The following is a 19,238-nucleotide window of genomic DNA, read 5'->3' on the forward strand; positions in this document are numbered from 1 at the left end:
GAAAGGATTCCTGGATCAATGTGTGCTTCTGTCCATTTTGTCTCCTGCTCTGTCTTCTGTAACCCCCAGTCGTTCGAGGCAGATGACCGTTCACAACTGAGGCTGGTTCTGGTTCTGCTGGAGGTTTTCCTCCCTGTTAAAGGGGGGTTTTCCTCTCCACTGTCGCTTTATGCTTGCTCAGAATGAGGGACTGCTGCAAAGCCATGGACAATGCAGACGACCGTACTGTGCACTGTAGCTCTACGCTCTTTCAGGAGGAGTGAATGCTGCTTCTCAAGACTTGATGCAATCTGCTGGATTTGATAGAAAACCTTTTGACCAATTTGTCTGTATGATTTGAATGAATTTGACTTTGTAAAGTGCCTTGAGCTGACATGTGTTGTGAATTGGCGCTATATAAATAAAATTGAATTGAATTAATGTTTAATTTCAGAAGGTTAAAGACACTAAGATAAGACAATTAGGGAAAGCCCAAATAATGATGTGATGACTTTATAAGCTTCGTTCACAACGTTTTAATTAAATGGAGGAATGCCTGTGGATGTATTCTAAGGCAACATCAGTCAGACACACTGTATCCTTGTGTGACAGTATATAAAAATTATTATAATTGGGCTTGATTGCTTAAATGATTGCTTTAATGCCAAAGAACATTTTTGGTTGCAGGTTACTGGTATTTTAGATGATTAACCCAAGTAATGACCGCCTTCTTACCATCACCTTAATCTTTTGCTTTCTCCACAGACTCAAGGCGGGCCTCTGGCTCTAAAATGTGAATATTACTTCCACTCACAGGAAACATGTTGCTTGTGGGATGTAACACCAATGGTGGAGCTAAACTTTTATTGTTGTGGGGCTTAAGAGGTGTGAAGGCTATCTAGGGGTAGTCGACAGAGTGAGAATGAATCGTTTTTAATTGGAGTTTCAAAATGTTAAATATATTAATGTACATATTAAACACCAAGGGGTTGAGATTTGTGCCATTAACTTGCAGTTTAACAATCCCTTAAAAATAGCACAAAATCAACTATAAAACACATTTCATATGTACTGTAAGTACATATCCTATGTCATGCTTTTGTATTTTAAAAAGCATAGAAATAAGTCTTGTAAGACCAAACCTTAGCCTTGTTATTAATTGTTCCTCCTTTCAGCTTCTTCTTCCAGTTATCTTCGGTTTTTCAGTTATTTAAAAAAGTGGACTTTACAGTATGTTTGAACCTCTTAGTATGTTTGACACATTTATCTTATTTATACATATTTTTCCCATATACTTTTTTTTACGAGTGAGTTTTTTAATCCTACTAGTTTTAAACGAAGCTGCACTTCTTTGGCTTCTGCACCTTTGCTGAGCCATGTCCTGATCTGAATGACAATAAAGAGCCTAATGTGATAACGTGAAAAAAAAAGTTGGAAGGGAAGTGAATACTTCACAAACCACTGTAATGTGAGCGTGTTAGCTGCTCTGGGTACCGCGATCTTCCGATGCTGCTCCTGGAATCTGTCTGATGTAGTTTCTCAGGTTGGTGCACCCAGCCAGGATTAACCTCTGATGGACTCCACGGCTGCCTCAGCAAACGGTGCGGTGAGGTTAAAGCGTCCGGACAAGCCTCGACACGAGCAGCAGCTCCATATGGCAGTCTCCGGGGCGGGCTGTCTCGGCAGCGTTGCAACAAGTCAAAGCGTGACACAAAGTAAACTAAACACCTCACCTGTGAAGGTGGCGTAACTCCCACATGATCCAAGCTGTGGATGGAAAAGCCTGCTCTTTCCTAGTTGGAAAAGGTTACACCCTCCTGTCTTCACAGGAAGACCACCCTCCATCCCGTTCTCTGTAATTCACTCATATAACGTTGGCTACTGGCATGGCAACAGACAACCACATGAGCGAATCACTGCTCAGCTTCTTTCACAGAGAGACTTTGTGAGTCACCCTTTAAACATCAAAGGTCAGGTTTAACGGCTCGACTTAAAATGGAGAGAAGGAGTGGGAGTTGGGTTTTATTATCTCTGCAAGGAAGTTGGCCACTTCAGGGTCAGATAATACTGAAGATCAGAGAAAGTGGAACAAATGTCACATTATCACAAGTGTCTGTGCTTTTACAGATATGTGCAAAAGTCCTCACTCATTACCTGACATATAACTGTATTAAAGGGTTCATGAGTAACACAAATTGTTGTTTTTTATTTCTTTTCTTTTCTTTCAGCCTTGTTCTTTCAATGATATTCAGTTCACTTGAAAGTCAAGAAACAAACTTTACCCACTTTATTCTGTTGGCTCTGTAAAAGAAAATGTCTATAATAACACAGTTTGAAACTCAAAAATAGTGTTTGGCACCAATACGGTGAATTCACAAAGAGCTGTTAGCTGAGAGCTTTACAGTAGATCATCAAATTAAATCTCTCGACACCTCTTAAAAGACTTCATAAAGACGTAACTTTTAAAAACTGTTTATTACCGACAACTTAAAACATTATTTGAACATTTTCTAACATATGTCAGATCAGGAGAATTAATAAGATAAGATAAGGTAGGCTTTATTGATCTCACATCGGAGAAATTCACTTGTCACATCGGCTCAGTAGTCAATAATCAGAAGAAGGTGCCAAAAGTAGGAAAAGGTGCATCGGTTATATACAGTGTGTCCTCGTTTACACAGTGGATCAAAAAAAAGAAGTAAATTAGAAGAATAAGAATAAAAATACAAAATAGAAATAAGGCAGAGGATGTCTTATGTACATTCACGGTGACTTATATACATATGTATTGACATATATTCGTCACATATATAATGTGCAAAAGACTTTAAAATTCAAAACTCAGTTAAATGTCTCCAGTTTCTGTTTGAACACTTTAACTTATTTTAAGCCAAGGCAGCGGAAGAGCTTTCTGAAGTAGACTGGTATGCCTCATTACAGAAGAATGTTACTTTTGACCTGACAATAAATTGGTTGTTAGGAATGTAAGCCGTCATTTTAACCACACCTAAAGTGTCGTAGGTTTTCCAAAAAGGAAACGCATGAATGATCAATAATAATTGCAAATGTTGCATTTCCATGCTTAAGTGAATGCTACATGATTTATTTTATTTATTTTTTTACGTGCCCTGTCTGGCATTGTAGCCCTCAATACTACACGTAAACAATGGTGCATTTTATTGAGCTGGAGGATTTTGACGCCATCCCTGTTATCTTGCAGCGGACCCTGTGTTCATGCCGCGCCCCGGTGGCCTTTCTGTGGTGAAGTTAGCGTGCTCTCTCTCTCTTTACATGTGTGGGTTTTCTCAAGCTTCCTCTCACTGTCCAAAAACAGGCATACTGTGTTAAAACATTTTTTAAATTGCCCTCTGGCATTATGTAACTCATTAGCTGCATTGTTTGTCACATGATTTGTGGTGTGATGCCCAGTGCACTGTAACCCTGGGCAGAAACAACCTGCTATAGACAACTGGGGTATGTATTAGGCTTTAACTTAATGTTAGAAATATACAATTTTGACCTTTTAAACTAAAAATGTTAAACATGAACCAAAAATGTTTTTACCTCTCATATATCGAGTAGTTGACATTGTTATTATGAGGATGTTTATGAGGTTATGAGTACAGAAGGATGGATATTTGAAAGATCAAGACTCCCCTTTTTGGGTTAAATGCCCCAAATGCCTACATTTTAAAGTAAAATCTAATAGAAGTGTAGAGGAGCAAACAGCAAAGATTTCCCAATCAGTGCAGGAATATGGTTGAAATCTACATCTCAGTGTTGATGTGCGTGTTTATCTGTAAAACATAAAGGAGACATATTACCAGCAACACCTCAGAGTCGCTCCCTCTCTGCTTCCTCTCCTCCCTCCTCTTTTGGAGGACAAGTCCAGACAAGTCCCGTGTCTCTGCCTGCCTCCTGCGTCTCAGCACGGCTCGGTCTAATTCAGACACGCCTGAGGTGCAACAGAGAGAGGCCTCCCACTCAGCAAACATCCAGAATGGATCCCGCTGCCGTTCAGCAGACGCGAGCACGGCACGCCTCAGCGCAGCTGGCCTGGCACTCGCTCACCTGGGTAAAAACAAAAACAGAGCTCAGCAGGTCCGGGGGTGGGGGGACATGGATCACAAAAGGAATGTGTTTGTATAGGTAGTAGAAGTCAGGAATATTTTTGACCTGCTGCCAACTTTTCCCTTAAAACAGCTGGAACAAACGAACAATGTTGCACTCATCTGGCCTAACTGTGCCGACTTTTATCTTGGTTCAAAGCAAAATGACAATTTAGGACAATTAATATAAAGTTCTAGTGTGGCAAAAAAAAAGTTATTTTGCCCACATCATTTTCACATAAGATTTTCCTCTTACAATATAATCCAAGGTTATTGGTGATTGTCACGTAAAAAAAAGCGTGCATTTTCTCCTTTTAACTGTAAATCATTATTTAATCTCACACAGCAGGCATGCATCCGCTCATGACATTATTGTTGACTACATTTAACAGCATCTTTTATCACATTTATCCTTAAATAACGTTCACTTGCACTGATAATGCTACAGCAAAACTCCTCTATAACAAAATGCTGCACGGATTTCAGAATAGTCCGATGACAAAAACAAGACATAGAAGAAGTTTACGAAGTGGATCAGGGCGGATGGGAATAAATTAAACTGGAATATTCTATTAAAGTTTGCCTGATGGGGTGTGATCGTCCCAAACATAAGCAGTTCTTTCAAAAGGTACTTTTATATTTTTGTGAAATCCAAACTTCTTTATCCTGCTTTTATTACGGTTGTACAGTCGTTACAGACAGGAAACACAACTGTCCATTCAGCGCCATGAAATGGACAATAGAGGCCCCGTTCAAAACCCAACACCATCAGACAAACACGTTCTGGATCCGGTACTAAATACGAAGTCTTTAAGATATAGTTTGTAAACTGTGGAAACCCTTTTCTGTTTGTCAATGTTCAAACAGGATATTGTAGGTGCTTTCATTTAGACTTGTTCTCTTGGAGCACCTAAGATGTTCTTAAATCAGATGGACCGTACTTGTCAACGATGTGGAAACGGAGCATAAAGAACGTCTACTTGGTTCAGCAGTACTGGACAAACAATCAGGTGAACCGAGTCTTTTGGTGCCGGTTCTGTTCTCTGATCTTGTAAGAAGCAGAACATAAATAAGTGAAGAGAAAGATTTTTGAGACCTTTGACTTTGTTATACGTCCGCCTTATTAATCGTGCTGGATGTGGTTAAAGAAAAACTGCTGTCAGACCAGTTTGATTCTTTTTGTTAATGAAAATCTTCTTTGACAGACAGGAAATTTGCCCCTGGTTCAGCCAAGGCTAAAGCGCCCGGTGTCTACGGGAAGCCATCAAACCACAGATTCCTTTCTGTACTACGGTTTCAACCTCAGGTATTTTCTTGATCGTTTGCCAAGTATCCACTTTTTACGCACCGAGGGCTTTTTCTTTCAAGCTGATGGGAAATCCTGGAGATGCTATTCATTCTTATCAACTGAGAAAACAGGAAGGGTAAATGTTTTTTTTTTTTTTTTTTACTTCCTGTAGACTCTGTGACATGAGAATCTCTGATAAAAAATGTTCTTTTTATTCTAAAAATGATAACTTACAGAAACTGCAGGCAAGAGGAAACATGGAATGGAATTTGAATAAAATCTAATTATAAAATGGAATGACAAATAGTTCATAACTAACCTTTAAAGAAGTACGGTACTGTTAATAAACCAGTTTCTACGATACCTTTGTTACTTCAATACCTTTGCGATTATTTAACTTTCACTTTTACATTCGAGATCCTGTTGATGATGTCAGTCAGTTACTGTTACAATCCCTGGAAGTAATTATCATAAAGCAGCCATTATCATGCATGGGGAAGGAAATTAATCAAGCGCTGTGCTATAATTACTTAAGCGTCACCTGTTGTCTTGAAAAAGAAAAAAAAAACTGGTCTATGAAAAGACAAAACAAAGCATATATTTCCTTTGATAACTCAGGTCCTTTGGAGCAAGCTGAGGTTCTTTTGTTTTATAACTCAATGTGTTTTTTTATTTTTATTTTTTTTTTGCAGTGCTTTAATACCATGTGGCATTAAAATCCATTCATTGCTGAAGAATCTAAATGTTTCATCAAATGAAAATTTGCTCCAAGACTGTAGGCCATCCAGTCAAGCAACTTTACGATTACGTTATTAAAAACAGCATACTCAAAAAAATACATCTGCAACCGAGTAAGGTGGTTTAATATAAATGTGAGAAAACACCAAGTGACTATAGGAACGACTATAGGAGCATCTTAGAACAGAGCCGGCCTTCCCGATGAGCTTATCGGCTTCTTGTTAGCTGTAGATCAGCTTCTACTCAGACTACACCCTAGAAGACGGCTGATGCCTCCACAGGGTAAAAGGCATTACTTTATGAATGCGTTCGATTTTTAGTATTATATATTATCAATGCACTAATTTAAATACTTTAACCCACATTCTAATGACACATCTATGGGTAAATGTTTTGAGATAAAATATGGCACACACAGACAGGGGTTTATAATTCTGCCTAAATGCACCTTTTTTTTTTTTTTTTTTTAGACGCATTAGTTTGGGAGATGGGATGCATTGTTCCACTTTAGTTTGATATCCTGCATAATGTCCGTGGGATTAAAATTAGTTTTGTTGGTTGAGAGCTGACCTTACGCAGGACAGCTCCGCCACCTGGTGGAGAGTTGGTGAAAGCACAGCTGTTCAACCTGCAGTAAAACTTTGCCTTCCAGAACAGAGAAGGCAATAATGTGTTAAATGAAGCCCACACAGGCAGCTCCAAGGGGTAAAACGTGTTTACTGTCCTACTACAGTATCCAACACATGAATGAAAAACATTACCGACATGTTATATACTTTTGTTCCATGAAACAAAAACATCTGGCATGTAGAATCCCCACAACATGGCAGCAAAGTAGAAAACATGAGAAGAGTGAAAAGAAGAAACAAATTAAGGTGTTAATCCAAGCATTCATAGAGCTGACGTCTTTTTTTTTTTTTTTTTTGTGTGTGCAGTTGGTTCTCTGCAGGTGGTTGGACGAGTACTGGTGATGAGGATGTAACCCAGAACCTAACAACCAGTCAGATCCACCATAATGGCTGATTTATTTTTATTTTTTTTTACCTTTTTTAAAGACTTCATGGCTAACGTGCTCGATCACACTCAAGCATACAGGCGGACCGACGTACAAACCCTCGAGGAGCGATTGTTGTTCCAGGTCCTTCGTCCTGAATCAGTGAAGACACGGTGAATCCTCTAATAAATACATTCTCAATATCTCTTTGAAATCGACGGCCAGACAAATATATACAAACTGATTAAAGGTGAAAACTCCTGCCTTTTGTTACTAAGTGTTTACATCTAAGACAGTCACTTCGAGGTGGTGTCGACCACGGCGCACACAGAAATCCCTTTTCTCGTAGGCTCGTCCACTCGTGCTTCCCCCCCGCCACGCGTATGCGACTGATTGTAACGCCGCCGGTTCAGTGGTCAAGCCCGACGCCACCGACGATCCCTTCAGATGCAGCAGGCACACGAATATAAAGACACTCTTGTCGGCTCTCTGGCCGGCCTCGCTCCCGTTATCCTTCTGTTCGTGCCGATGTGCCACGGAGCGCACATCCAGTTTTCCCCCTGTAAACAAGTACTCGTTGTCCTTTCGGATTATAAATACTGTTTTGGTAAAATCATCATCATTAAAAAGACGAGACAGTGTATTTGCGTGAACATTGATAAAAAAAAAAAAAAAAAAAAAAAAAAAAAAAATACACAATTGCACAGTTAGAAGACGAGCTTTCTTCGTTTGTATAATTATTTCTGGTACTCTTCCTCTTTTTGGCTTCATTGTTAAGGCCCAAAGTCTGGAGTGGAAGGGGAGCAGGAAAAGTCCGAGACGTGATCTGCTTTGTGCCCATAGGGCCTAGTGATAACGCAACAACACACACACACACACACACACACACACGCACGCACACAGATAGAGGCACGCTCACAGATGAACAGTATTGCAGGACTAATATATAAAGACACTAAGGAATGGTGAAAACATCCTCTCTGTCATTTCTTTCATCAAAATTACCCACATTTTGAGTCTCTCTAGAGGTGCTTCTTAAGTTCCCTTTCCTGTCCAAAGTGCGCGGGTTCCGGTGCAGTTTCAGTCTGGCTACACTAGGGGGCCATCTTCCTCTCTCCAGGTGACTGACAGGCGGTTGCTGTGGCTGTGTTTATTGCTATAAAGTCCGTGCTCCTCTTCTTACAAAAGGTACGCAAAGGGAGAAGGTTTCCCTCCGAGCGCTGAGGTCTCCGTCGGCTTGATCGGAGTCTGTGTGCTTTTTTTTTTCTTCTTTTTTTTGGAAGCTTTCGAGCCAGACCGGCGCTGGAGGGAGGCTTCTCCCCGTAGGAGCTGGCTCAGGTGAAGACGTAGTTGAGGAGGAGCTGGGAGAGGAGCAGGACGCAGAGGATGAGGCAGTGACGGCCGGTTAAGGACATGCTGTCGTCTGTTTCCCTCTGCCGAGACAGCTGACGGCTCAGGGCCAAAAGGTTCCTACGGACAGACATCAATGAGGGTCGACATGTTGGAGAGTTTTCTAATTACATCTCCTGCAACACGTCCGAAATGGCGACGTGAATTCATGCCAGAAAAGAGTTTTTTCATATAAAAAAATAAAATCACCCATATGACATCAAGATTATCATTGAAAAAATAAATATGTACGCAAAGCCAAAGATTAATTATGCTCCTGGCAGATTTAGGTTTTTAAAAGTTTGCACAATGCATTGCAAATTTATTGGTATCGATATTTCACTGTAAGCATGGACTTCCTTAAATTACTGCTACTAGTACTCAGCATTAAGGCTTTCTGTGCAATAATATACATTTAGGAATGCTTGTTTAATGCAACATAACAATGTTTGTTTTTTTAAGGTAAAAATCCTGATTAAGTCATTAATGAAGCACATGTCATACATAACACCAATCAACCTTGTTAACTATTGTGAGAGATATATTGCATGTTCACTTAATATTATGCTGTCCCACTTTTAATTTTTTTATTTTACCAACATGCTTCCTCTAGCTGGAACTAATATTAGTATTTTAAGTCCAGAGTTCACTGTCATGGAAAATCTGTGCAGCACGCTAAAGATTAGGGTTATGGCAAGGAGTCCTGCAAAGATCTGGAGCTAATCAAGGTTATCTTGTAACATGTAAAAAGCTGGTCAGCAATCATATAAAAGGGCTTAGTTGCTGTAATGCTAACAATGATTTTTCTATGAATTATTATGATGAATAGTTTTAAAAATCAGCAACGTTTAATAAAAAAAAAAAAAAAAATCAAAAGTAATGTTCCTCTGACATTGTGTCATGTTTTGAGAAGCTTGTCTAATTTCCCATTAGAAACCAAATTCTTTGTTGAATGAAAGTCATTTTAAATCTAAATCTGCCAGGGGTATGAATAATATTGGTCTTAACGGCTCCCCATAAATAATTCAAATTTTATTCACTAGAATGCAACCAGGTCCTCTCACCTTTGAATATCCTGCTGTGCCTTCTGTATGGATGTGATGGAGGCCTCGATCAGAGCGATGTCCTTCACCTCTTTACTGCAGCGGGCGCATTGGGTTGAAAAGCCTGGAACAAATTACACAAAAGAATAGAATGGAAACTTTTACACAACAAAATTCAAGTCATGTTTTAACAAAAATAATCTTATTACATTTATCTATAACAGCAAAAAGGTACAACCACTCCCCAGAGGAGAGATATTTAATGTCATCAATAGTATTTAAAATGACTAATTCTTGCCTAAAGGTGCAGAGCCACGTTATTTGACTTCTTTTGAAATTTATACTTCAGTAGCTCACTCTGGTTGCACACAAAGTTTTATCCTGAAACTTGCTGCAATTAACTGATTTTTTTTTTCAAGCTGTATGCCAACGAAATTTCGTTCTGTACGCACTTTGTGCATAAAAAATGACAATAAAGTTGTCTAAGTCTATGAAAGATTATCACGTCCTGCTGGCATATCAGTTATTTTGGTGTTTTATGCTTTGTTTTGCTCAATTTGTTAGTAAGTAAAGCCTTTCGTGTTTATTTATAATAAAAATGGAAGTACGTTACTGCAAATGCGCAGCAAGGGTTAAAACAAGGAAGCGGCTAACGGCTATTAGCATCTCCCAGCGAAACAATAAAGAATGGCCCAAGACCCAGCGTAAAAAAAAAAATATTCCAAGAGTTCATTCCATGAATGTTGCCGTTCACTGAAGCGGTCGCTAAAACTGACGATTGCTCAGATGTGACCAGAGAGTTGAGCGACGTGAGTAAATGTTCTGATATGAGGCTCTGAACGTTGTTGTAGATCAATCAGTCATCAGAACTTCTTACAGGACCCAATAAATCTTTTGGTAGAAGCCAGTACTCCAGGTTACAGGAAATTAAAGTGCGTCTTCCTTGTATTCAGGCTTGTATCGGAATGCATCCTCACCTTCATTATCGGAGGACTCGTGTGTCGGTTCTGGTGTGGTGCTGCTGCTCTCAGTGTTCTGGCTGCAAGTGGACGGCTGGCTGCTGGTCTTCCTGTGCTTTCCATTTACCTCCGCCTGTGAATAATACAATCATTTTTTTTCTTTCTTTTAATGCATAATAACTGTCAATAGATAACAGACTGATAAACTTCCTTCCTTGTGTTTTTATGGGAATCATATGTGGAAAAAACAATCCAGTAAGAAAAAAATCTTTGCAATTGTGCTTTAAAGCAGCAAAGGTGTGGGTGCAGTCTGACTTTAGAGGAAGCAGCTATGCTCTCATTGGTAAAACTGTTCAATCTATGCCATTTTATTTTCATTATATATCCATTTATGCACTTTAGTGCTAGTATGTACTGCACCTCACGCGTTGCTCATAAGGAAAATCCCACAATCGAGGGTCTCACTAATGGTCATATGAGAGAAAAGGTGAAAACAAAGCACCATCCTGCAGGTGAGTACTTTGTTCTGACTCTGAATCTGTAGTTTCACCTTGTGCTGCCTGGTCCAGCCATGGCTGTAGGAAAGCCCGTTGTGTTGTCTCTGGATTTTCTCCTGTGTCTGAATCACGCCGTCCTTCTCAAACTGAACGAGGCTAACCTCGGGGTCCCACGGCTGAGTGCTGAAACAGGAAAACATAGCAAAAAAGTAGATCTTTTAGGTGCTTCGGTTGCTTTGAGTGAGAGAGAGCGGCCGTACTCGAGGTGCTTGTAGGTCCACTCGGAGGTGACGGGATCCTGGAGGAAAAGTTTTGGGGTCCAGGATCTCTCTCCTCTCTCCTTGGCTTCTCTCCGCTGAGCCTCCTCCAGGACAAACTTCTCCTGCGTCGCCCTCATTTGGTCCCGATCCAGGATGGCGCTGGTCACGTGCTGCCACAGTCTGATGGAACATAATAAATCAGAGATCAGCTATTTGAAAAATATATATACTGACAACTAAAGACACTGAAAATGTCTGGTTTTGCATTTGTCATATCAAATGTGAGCAATTTAAATTCAGAATGACCACAGTGATTGGGTTACTACTACATATAGCTGCGTTTCCATTGCTGGAACCGTCTATTCAACCAGTGTGAAATGTTAAGTATCCTCCCGCCACGTAGTTCCATGTCAATCACCTCCCAATTTATACTCTTCTGCAAGTCATATTTTCTGTTACCTTTAAATAAAATAACAGAAGTTGCTGGATATCACAGCGATTACCGAGTCAGCAGTCAAACAGATTGACAACAATCAGCTAATCTAAGTGAAGGAAGCACAGACATCTACTTTTAGCGTCTCTACAGAGACGGTGACAGACCAATGGTCTCAAGAAAACCTTTTTACCAGATTTTAACCAGTCATGATAGAGTATTTCTCAGCATTTATGTTCTGTGACACAGATTAAAGCAATCACATCCGCCCCAGATTGACGCTCATTAACTGATTTGACTGGAGCACATGTGGTGCAGCATGTATGTGTATTTTTTATTCTTCCTTCTATTCGCATCTCCCAGATGTTAACAATTAAAGATGTTTGGATTATTACAAATTACATATTACAAAGTAAAGCTGGTTGTACTTTAGTTTATAAGTTAACTGCTAAGAAATTGTAATAAATGATGACTTTGGTTAGCAGGTTTGTAATTGGGACCCTCTTTCCTTTTTTCCACAGCTGAAAGTTGGTATCAGTGCAGTTCATTTAAAAATCTACCAACCCACACATTTCCACACAGTTTGGAGAGGCGATATGTGGTGTTTAATAATAACCACAAAAAAAACAATATGAGACTAATGCTGTTTTAATTTTATAGTTTGTAATAACAGCAGCACTCCTACAGGATAAACTCTGCATTAATGGCCCAGACATAAAAAGCCCCCTCTGCCCAAACCTTGAGGAAATGGACACACACACAAAATAAAAAAATAAATAAGAAACATTGTAGGGGTCTGGGAAATTAGGAGAGAAAGCCTTCAGGAACTCAGTCAAATAGCAAGAGATTTACCTTTCTGACTCAAACTCCCCCTGCTGGTCTAACTGGACCACCTGCCGCTTGAGGCGCATGCTGCGGATGTCTGGAGTTGGGTTCCACAAAGTGTCCTGCTGGCCCGAGCACTTCTCATGAATGAACACCTCGCCGTCCTGAGTTTTAAAAAGACACCAAAAGGTTTAGGCTTAGAAATAATATCAAGTCCCAATGCAATGCTCTTTCACTGTTCCACAGTGTCAGTAATAAATGGGACAGTGGTGATTATATTCCACAGAAGCGGTCTTAGGTCTGCCTAAAAAGCTGTTTAAAACGGTGGTTTTCAGATCCGGTCCTCGGGACCCACTGCCCTACATGTTTTAGACGTGTCTCTGCTCCAGCACACCCAAATCGAATGATTGCATTACTTCCTCAGCAGAGGGCTGCAGAGGACTCTTCATCACCAATTTATTTAAGACAGGAGTGCAGAGGCAGAGAAACACCTACAGCATGCCGGACAGTGGGTGGCGGGGACTGCAATCAAAAACCGCTGGTTTAAAAGACTTTTCATTGCCTTGTACGCTGCGGTCCAGCACATGAGGCTTGGAAATATAGTCTTGAGCTTGCTGCTCCTGAACCTATAATTACCAATCCTGTTTCTAATTACATCTGAGAATAATTGAATACCAAAGAGCAACGACTGTGAGGCGAACAAGGACGCTGAAAGAAAAGATGAAGGCAAGTCACAGCAAGTAGTACTCACCCAGTGGCCGTCAATGGTGGCCATCAGTTCGTCCTCCATAAGAATCTTCCCACTGATCTGATTTACCGAGCCGGCGCCACCGAGGAAAGGCTAGAAGAAAAATGACACTCTGGTTTCAGAATGGGTGCAAATATGGTCAACAAATGAATGTAAGTTTATCACAGAGTGGTACTGGCAGGATTCAACAAGGTTGGTCAGCTAAGCTTTTGAAAGCAACTTAAATTTAAATCAATGTTTTTAAAGGCTTACAGGATTTACGAGAAATGCATTTCAATTAACTAGATAACATACTTAATAGGTTTCAGTACATAATAATCGCTTCATAACTCAGGTTAAATATAACATATATATATGTATTTAGGTATGAGATTTCAGTGCTTTAACACCCATGGCACGGAATCTAAGCATCTTTATACAATAAAGCTTCGTAAGATTTCAGCCAGTCTCATGAAATCCCCGTTTCAAGCCGATCCTCCACACTGGCCACTGACAAAGGAGATTTTTTTATTTATTTATATATTTTTTATTTAGAAATAGAGATTTCCATCACATTCAGTAATCATGGCTTTACCCATTTAAGATTGTATCTGAGGATATAAACAAAGTCCAAGTGATTTTATCCATGTTGCCTTTCTGGTATTTTTTACAAAATTTCACTAACTTAGTTATAAACGATAACAAAAATTAACAGAATCGAACAATAATTGGAATTGCACCACCTCAAGTAATGATAACCACAAAGACATAAGAGGGCAAGACTCATATTTCACAAGAACAATCAAGTGAAGTCGGATCTAATTGGTTTTACATACTCAGTCTATTTGGTCCAGATCTTATAAAATTTCAATTTGGAGGGAAGACAAAGGAGCTTTTAGTGGATGCAGCGACGGGCACATGTTGATTTTACTTAGACAAAGAGCTAATTTCAGGAGTGGCATCTTTCCCCAATGCTGATTCAGGGAAGCTGATACATTTCTTCCTACGGGGCTGTTTGCTGCTCTCCATCTTGCGGTTTTGGCAAAACTTAGCAGCATCCAAATTCTCCATCCAGAACTACAACACATCTGACAGATGAATGTTCCCAGAACATCTAGAAGTGTATATGAACGGCATGAAAATTGAATGCATGTAGTTTGAAGTCTGCATACATATAAATGTTTTTAAAAGGCCTGGAAATCATTACATTTTGGAAGTTTCAAGACCATAGTGGTTTTTGATATTAACTGTATTGTTAAACCCTCATTTGCAAGTCGCTTTGGATAAAAGCACCAGCTAAGTGCATAAATCTGATATTTTCCAGTCAGTAAAAGCACCATACAAAACCCTAACAGTAAACACAACTTGATTTAGCAACATCATCATGCTATGACGTTAACCAGTAAGCCAAAAATAACTTTAAACCGACTGCAAGTCAGAATGTTTTCTGTCATAAAAAAGGGTTCCTATACATTATTTCAGGTCCAAACTCTATGCTAGACTCAAATTAAGAGTCACTGGATTATTTTTTTGCTGGCTCTACTTTTAATTGGTTAAGAGACGCACCTTTAATTTGAACTCCAGCTCTGCGAAACACTTCGTCTTCTCACACTCGATGGTGACTTTCCCTCCCAACTCGAGCGTCATAGTGCCATACAGGATACCTACAAGAGATAGAGAATCACATCGTTTGATCAAACAACCAAACACGTAACCTTAATTCACACTGCTGATCTAAACCACGCCTGTTTCAGAGCACCGTGACCTCATTTTGATCACATCCACCATTCATCTCTAATTCTGGATATCTGTCGTGGCAGGGATAACCTGTTTAACTCAGACAGCAGATGGTTGTACAAGATGTTGCCAACATGATTTGTGGGCAAATATTACCAACCCGCCATGATTTGTCTGAACAGAAACATGTCTTTGTCAACAGGGCAGAGGAGTTTGCATATTAGCTTCCTGTGTTCTCCACACGGCTGCAGGGATGACAGTTCCTGTTTTTTTTTTGTTTTTTTTACTGACTTCAGGTGTTGCTATGAGATGAGTTGATACTGAATAAAAAATAAAAATAAAGATACAGTACACAGGACTGCATTGATTAATAAAAGCTATACCAGAGTGTCAACAAGCTTAGTAGCTTTTTAGCTTATTGGGGTTTGTCTACAGATTTTGCACATGATAGAGTTTACAAGCAGAAGCAATGTAAGTGTAGTCAGTGTCCTCTTGCCTGAGGACACCGTCTTATGAAAGCTACATCTGGCCTGGCTTACTGTTTAGCTGCGACACCTTCCTCCAGGGGGCCGTCAGCTGAGTTACTGCTTCCAATCACATCATGTCTGCCTCCTATGGATGATGCATCTAGCTTTCTTTCTGTTTACCCCCCCCCCCCACCACTACCTCTTCTACACAAAGCAACTAAAGGAGCTACTGCTGTGACTGATGTCATGGAAAAATCCCTTTTATGAAAGCAGTCCTAACTGAGTACATTTAATCAGCGTTTATTGTTCTTTGACCAAGTCACACAGTCGGCATTCATACAACAGTCCACAGTTTGAGGAAAACAGAACAAGGGTGTGGTTAGTGATATCTGCTGCAGCTGATAACCGCAGAGGTCTCAGTCACCCCCCCTCCCCTCTCAGTGCAGAGCCACCGCTTCCTCTTCAGGCTTGAAACAAGATATACGATGACGTCATTGCACTAAGCAGAATAAGTTTATGCATAAAAGATTTAACCACACAGTGTTAAAATGGTCTAAATCATCCATAATGCTAAATGTGTGTGCCATCTGGTTTAGAGGGAATCTGATTAGATGTGCTTCCTCGATGAAGGCACCCAAGGAGCTACTGCCACTAATATAGAAAGTACTCCTGGATCAGTGCTCCTGCATGCTCTGTTTGGCTGCTTACACTGAGGGAGGGGAGGAAGAGATGATGTCCTCCTAGCTCCAAAAAGCCTCAAGAACTGGATGACAACAGCTGATCTGAACAATGCTTCACTACACAGATAAATAGAGATCGGACTCCGCAAGCTAGCATTAGCGCATCTAACGGGGTCCTGATGCCTCACAGACGCCTGTTGCTGATGATTTAGCTGTCAACAATAACGTCAGATAAGATGAGCAGAGGCCAGACTGTTGGTCAGAAGATCAGGTGCAGGATGCTGCTGATGATAAGAGGGCTGGAAGCACCGGACCTGTCCAGCAAAGATGAACCCAAGACCTGCTGGAGCCATTTCTTAAGTAAGCTGATATCTTTATTCTAAAGTAGGTTAGAATATTTAGTTATTTTTAGAGATTACTGTTTTCTAAATAATTATTAATATAAGGGCTGTACTATTTTGGCAAAAATTAATATAGCGATTTATTTCAACCATAATTGCGATTTAATTTTGAATTTTCTCTACATTAACCACAAGCAACAAAAATGACCTGTTGATAAAGATATTTTTAAACAAGGACTATTTAAAACAAGAACTTTAAATGTTTTTAATCATGAGAATATTATTACTTAGTTAAATGCTATTCTCTTGAGTTGGACGTCAATCCATCAAACAAACAAGTCTATGTAATAAACAGTTTGACCAATACTTAATGCTATGGTGAGATTCCTGAAAGTTTCTGGTAAAAAGGCATGATTATATAAACTCTAAAACAAATAATGTAATTAGATTATCTCACTGCTGTAACTCTCTTCCCTTCCATATGGAGGCAAACCCATTTTAAACATATTACCAACTCCTGAAGGACGTTTCTTTCCATTAATTGTTAGATAGCCAAAAATTGCACGCCTCTGCGATTTGGAAATTCATCTTTTCAAATTGTGATTATATTGCAAATGCAATTAATTGCCCAGCCCTTATTAATATTTAACAGTTCACTGTATTTGCAAAACCTGTTGATATATTTCAGCTATTCAGTTATTTTCTGCAACAGAGAATTTATTGTTGCAGTTCATGTTTGTATGTGGTTTAACTAAGCAGCAGAAAAGAGTTCTGGGTGCACCTTTGCTTGTGCTTCCGCCAATATCTGTGTTGAGAACTATGAAAATGTGTTATTTTTCATAGCACCCTCAGTAAAATGCATAGCACCTGCAGAAAAAAAACCCCAGAGCCGCCACTGGCTGGTGGTTTCTTCCTGTTCCAGGGGAGTTCTCATCTCCACTGCCGCTGCACATATATGTTCAACGTGAGGGATTGCTGCAAAGCTGGACTCAATGTAATTTAATGTTTGCTGTCATTACATGCTCCTTGTGGAGGAGTGAGTGCTGCAAAGTCAGTGATACGGTGCAGTCGACTGTGTTTGCTGGGATATGATCCACTTTGATCATGAAAATGCAGGACATGTTAGATAAGTATTTAAAATAATTAAAACAAAAATGTTTTGCCTCATAAAAATCTTTAAGAGCAATCATTTCACCTCTTTCACGTATACAGGTACGTGAATTAAAGGGATCATAGTGAACAAAAAATATAGTTAATTACCTGATAAACAGAGCAGATAGTCAAGCATATTTGTAATAGAAACTATACCTTTGCAGTGAGCGTAGGGCATGGTGATGATATACTCTTCATCTCTACTGAGGAACAGAAGTCGAGCTTTGCCGTCTAGAATAGCTGATAGAGAGTTACCTGCAAGAGGAAACAAAGGACTGTTAGGCCTCTTTCACACTTACAGCCTTACCCAGTAATTTACTGGGTCAGGGTAATGTGTGAATGGAACTAGAACTGATTTACCGGGTAAAACTGATCCGGCAAATCAGAAATAGATTTTATCCCAATTTAAACAGGTGTAAAAACTGTTGATTTGTAGCTTTGAAGAACGAGGTAAACATAACAGGTTGTGTACCATAGAACTTGGACTTGGCCAGGATGCTTCCACTGATACAGAAACCATCCTTCCTGTTGCAGACGTAAAAGGCAGAGATGGGAGGATGGTGCGACACCTGATGGAGAACAGAGCGAGAGAGAAAGAGAGATTTAGGCTGGAGAGTGAGAAAAGCTAGGTGTGAGATTCCCCGTGGCACTTTTTAAATTTACACTTGTAGCGTTGCACAGGTGTGTGTTGTGCCCCACTTTATTTGGTCACGCTGTGCACCGTATTTCACACAATGGCTGAATCATGCCCCGCTTTTTAGAGCTTTAAATCAGGGTTAACCTGCTCGGCTATGTAGAATGTGCAGCTGTCAGTCCGAGGATGGAGCCAGCAGCAGCGAAATGTCTCCCCCAGGATTGGATTGTAAGGCTTTTTCAGACCCTGCACATAAACATAAATACTGTGTCAATTAAAACATCAAGTAGCACGAATATTCTACATTTGATTTGGTTAATCCTGCGAAGTAGACGTAGAACTGTAACACGAATATAAAAATAACCGCAGACATTCTGACTTAAGCATCAGCATAAAGTAGTGATCTGTAGGCCGTATAATAGGAAGTCGTGAATCCGTGTACGTGAACCTTTCAAGAAGAGTCAGCAACAAAAGTGCTGAGCAAGGCCGTTTATCCACATGCATTTTCTACTGGCTCATAATCATTGGTGCTGCCGCCACAGAGGGAATAAATCCCTAACAAGTGGAAGGGAGAGGGAAATATCTCTTTGCATTTTGACTGCAGAAATTTGCTAAGCAGCTCACACACAAAACATTACTGGATTTCATTTTGTGATTGATGAGCCCTGAAATAACAACAAAAATGCAAACAGCCAGGGATCGTTTGGGCGCAGCTGAGCATGAGAATGTAACTGAGAACCAGGAGACCAGTTATAGTTATTAGACAGCAAATTATCTTACTGTTGTCTGAAATCACTGATCCTCAACAAGATGACAATCTAATTTGGCCACAAAGCTACAGCTAATGGAGTATCTTATTTTAATGGATAGCTACAGACTGAAATAAAAGCTATAGCCCTGACTGATGATCAGCTGCTCACCAACTTAAAAATCTAAAGCACCATTCATTAATGCCATCAGACTGCAATAACAGGTCTCCAAGGTAG

At 39.9% G+C, this 19,238-nt stretch overlaps 1 protein-coding gene across 2 annotated transcripts in view; it reads right to left on the reverse strand.

Annotated features, from left to right (window-relative positions):
• Window positions 1-6,811: 6,811 nt before the first annotated feature.
• The window catches only part of osbpl5 (oxysterol binding protein-like 5), a 59,355-nt gene continuing 46,928 nt past the window's right edge, over window positions 6,812-19,238 (reverse strand). For both annotated transcript variants that reach the window (XM_036151651.1, XM_036151655.1), the window contains 11 exons: window positions 18,400-18,498; window positions 18,091-18,187; window positions 17,775-17,873; window positions 14,808-14,905; window positions 13,266-13,355; window positions 12,542-12,678; window positions 11,257-11,436; window positions 11,050-11,179; window positions 10,518-10,632; window positions 9,562-9,664; window positions 6,812-8,578 (listed from right to left, as the gene is read on the reverse strand). In XM_036151651.1, the coding sequence (XP_036007544.1) occupies window positions 8,443-8,578; window positions 9,562-9,664; window positions 10,518-10,632; window positions 11,050-11,179; window positions 11,257-11,436; window positions 12,542-12,678; window positions 13,266-13,355; window positions 14,808-14,905; window positions 17,775-17,873; window positions 18,091-18,187; window positions 18,400-18,498 (1,284 nt within the window). In that variant the 3' untranslated portion in view covers window positions 6,812-8,442. The remainder of the gene's footprint in view (window positions 8,579-9,561; window positions 9,665-10,517; window positions 10,633-11,049; window positions 11,180-11,256; window positions 11,437-12,541; window positions 12,679-13,265; window positions 13,356-14,807; window positions 14,906-17,774; window positions 17,874-18,090; window positions 18,188-18,399; window positions 18,499-19,238) is intronic.

Source organism: Fundulus heteroclitus, chromosome 2 (assembly GCF_011125445.2).
Source record: "Fundulus heteroclitus isolate FHET01 chromosome 2, MU-UCD_Fhet_4.1, whole genome shotgun sequence".
Taxonomy (NCBI): Eukaryota; Metazoa; Chordata; class Actinopteri; order Cyprinodontiformes; family Fundulidae; genus Fundulus; species Fundulus heteroclitus.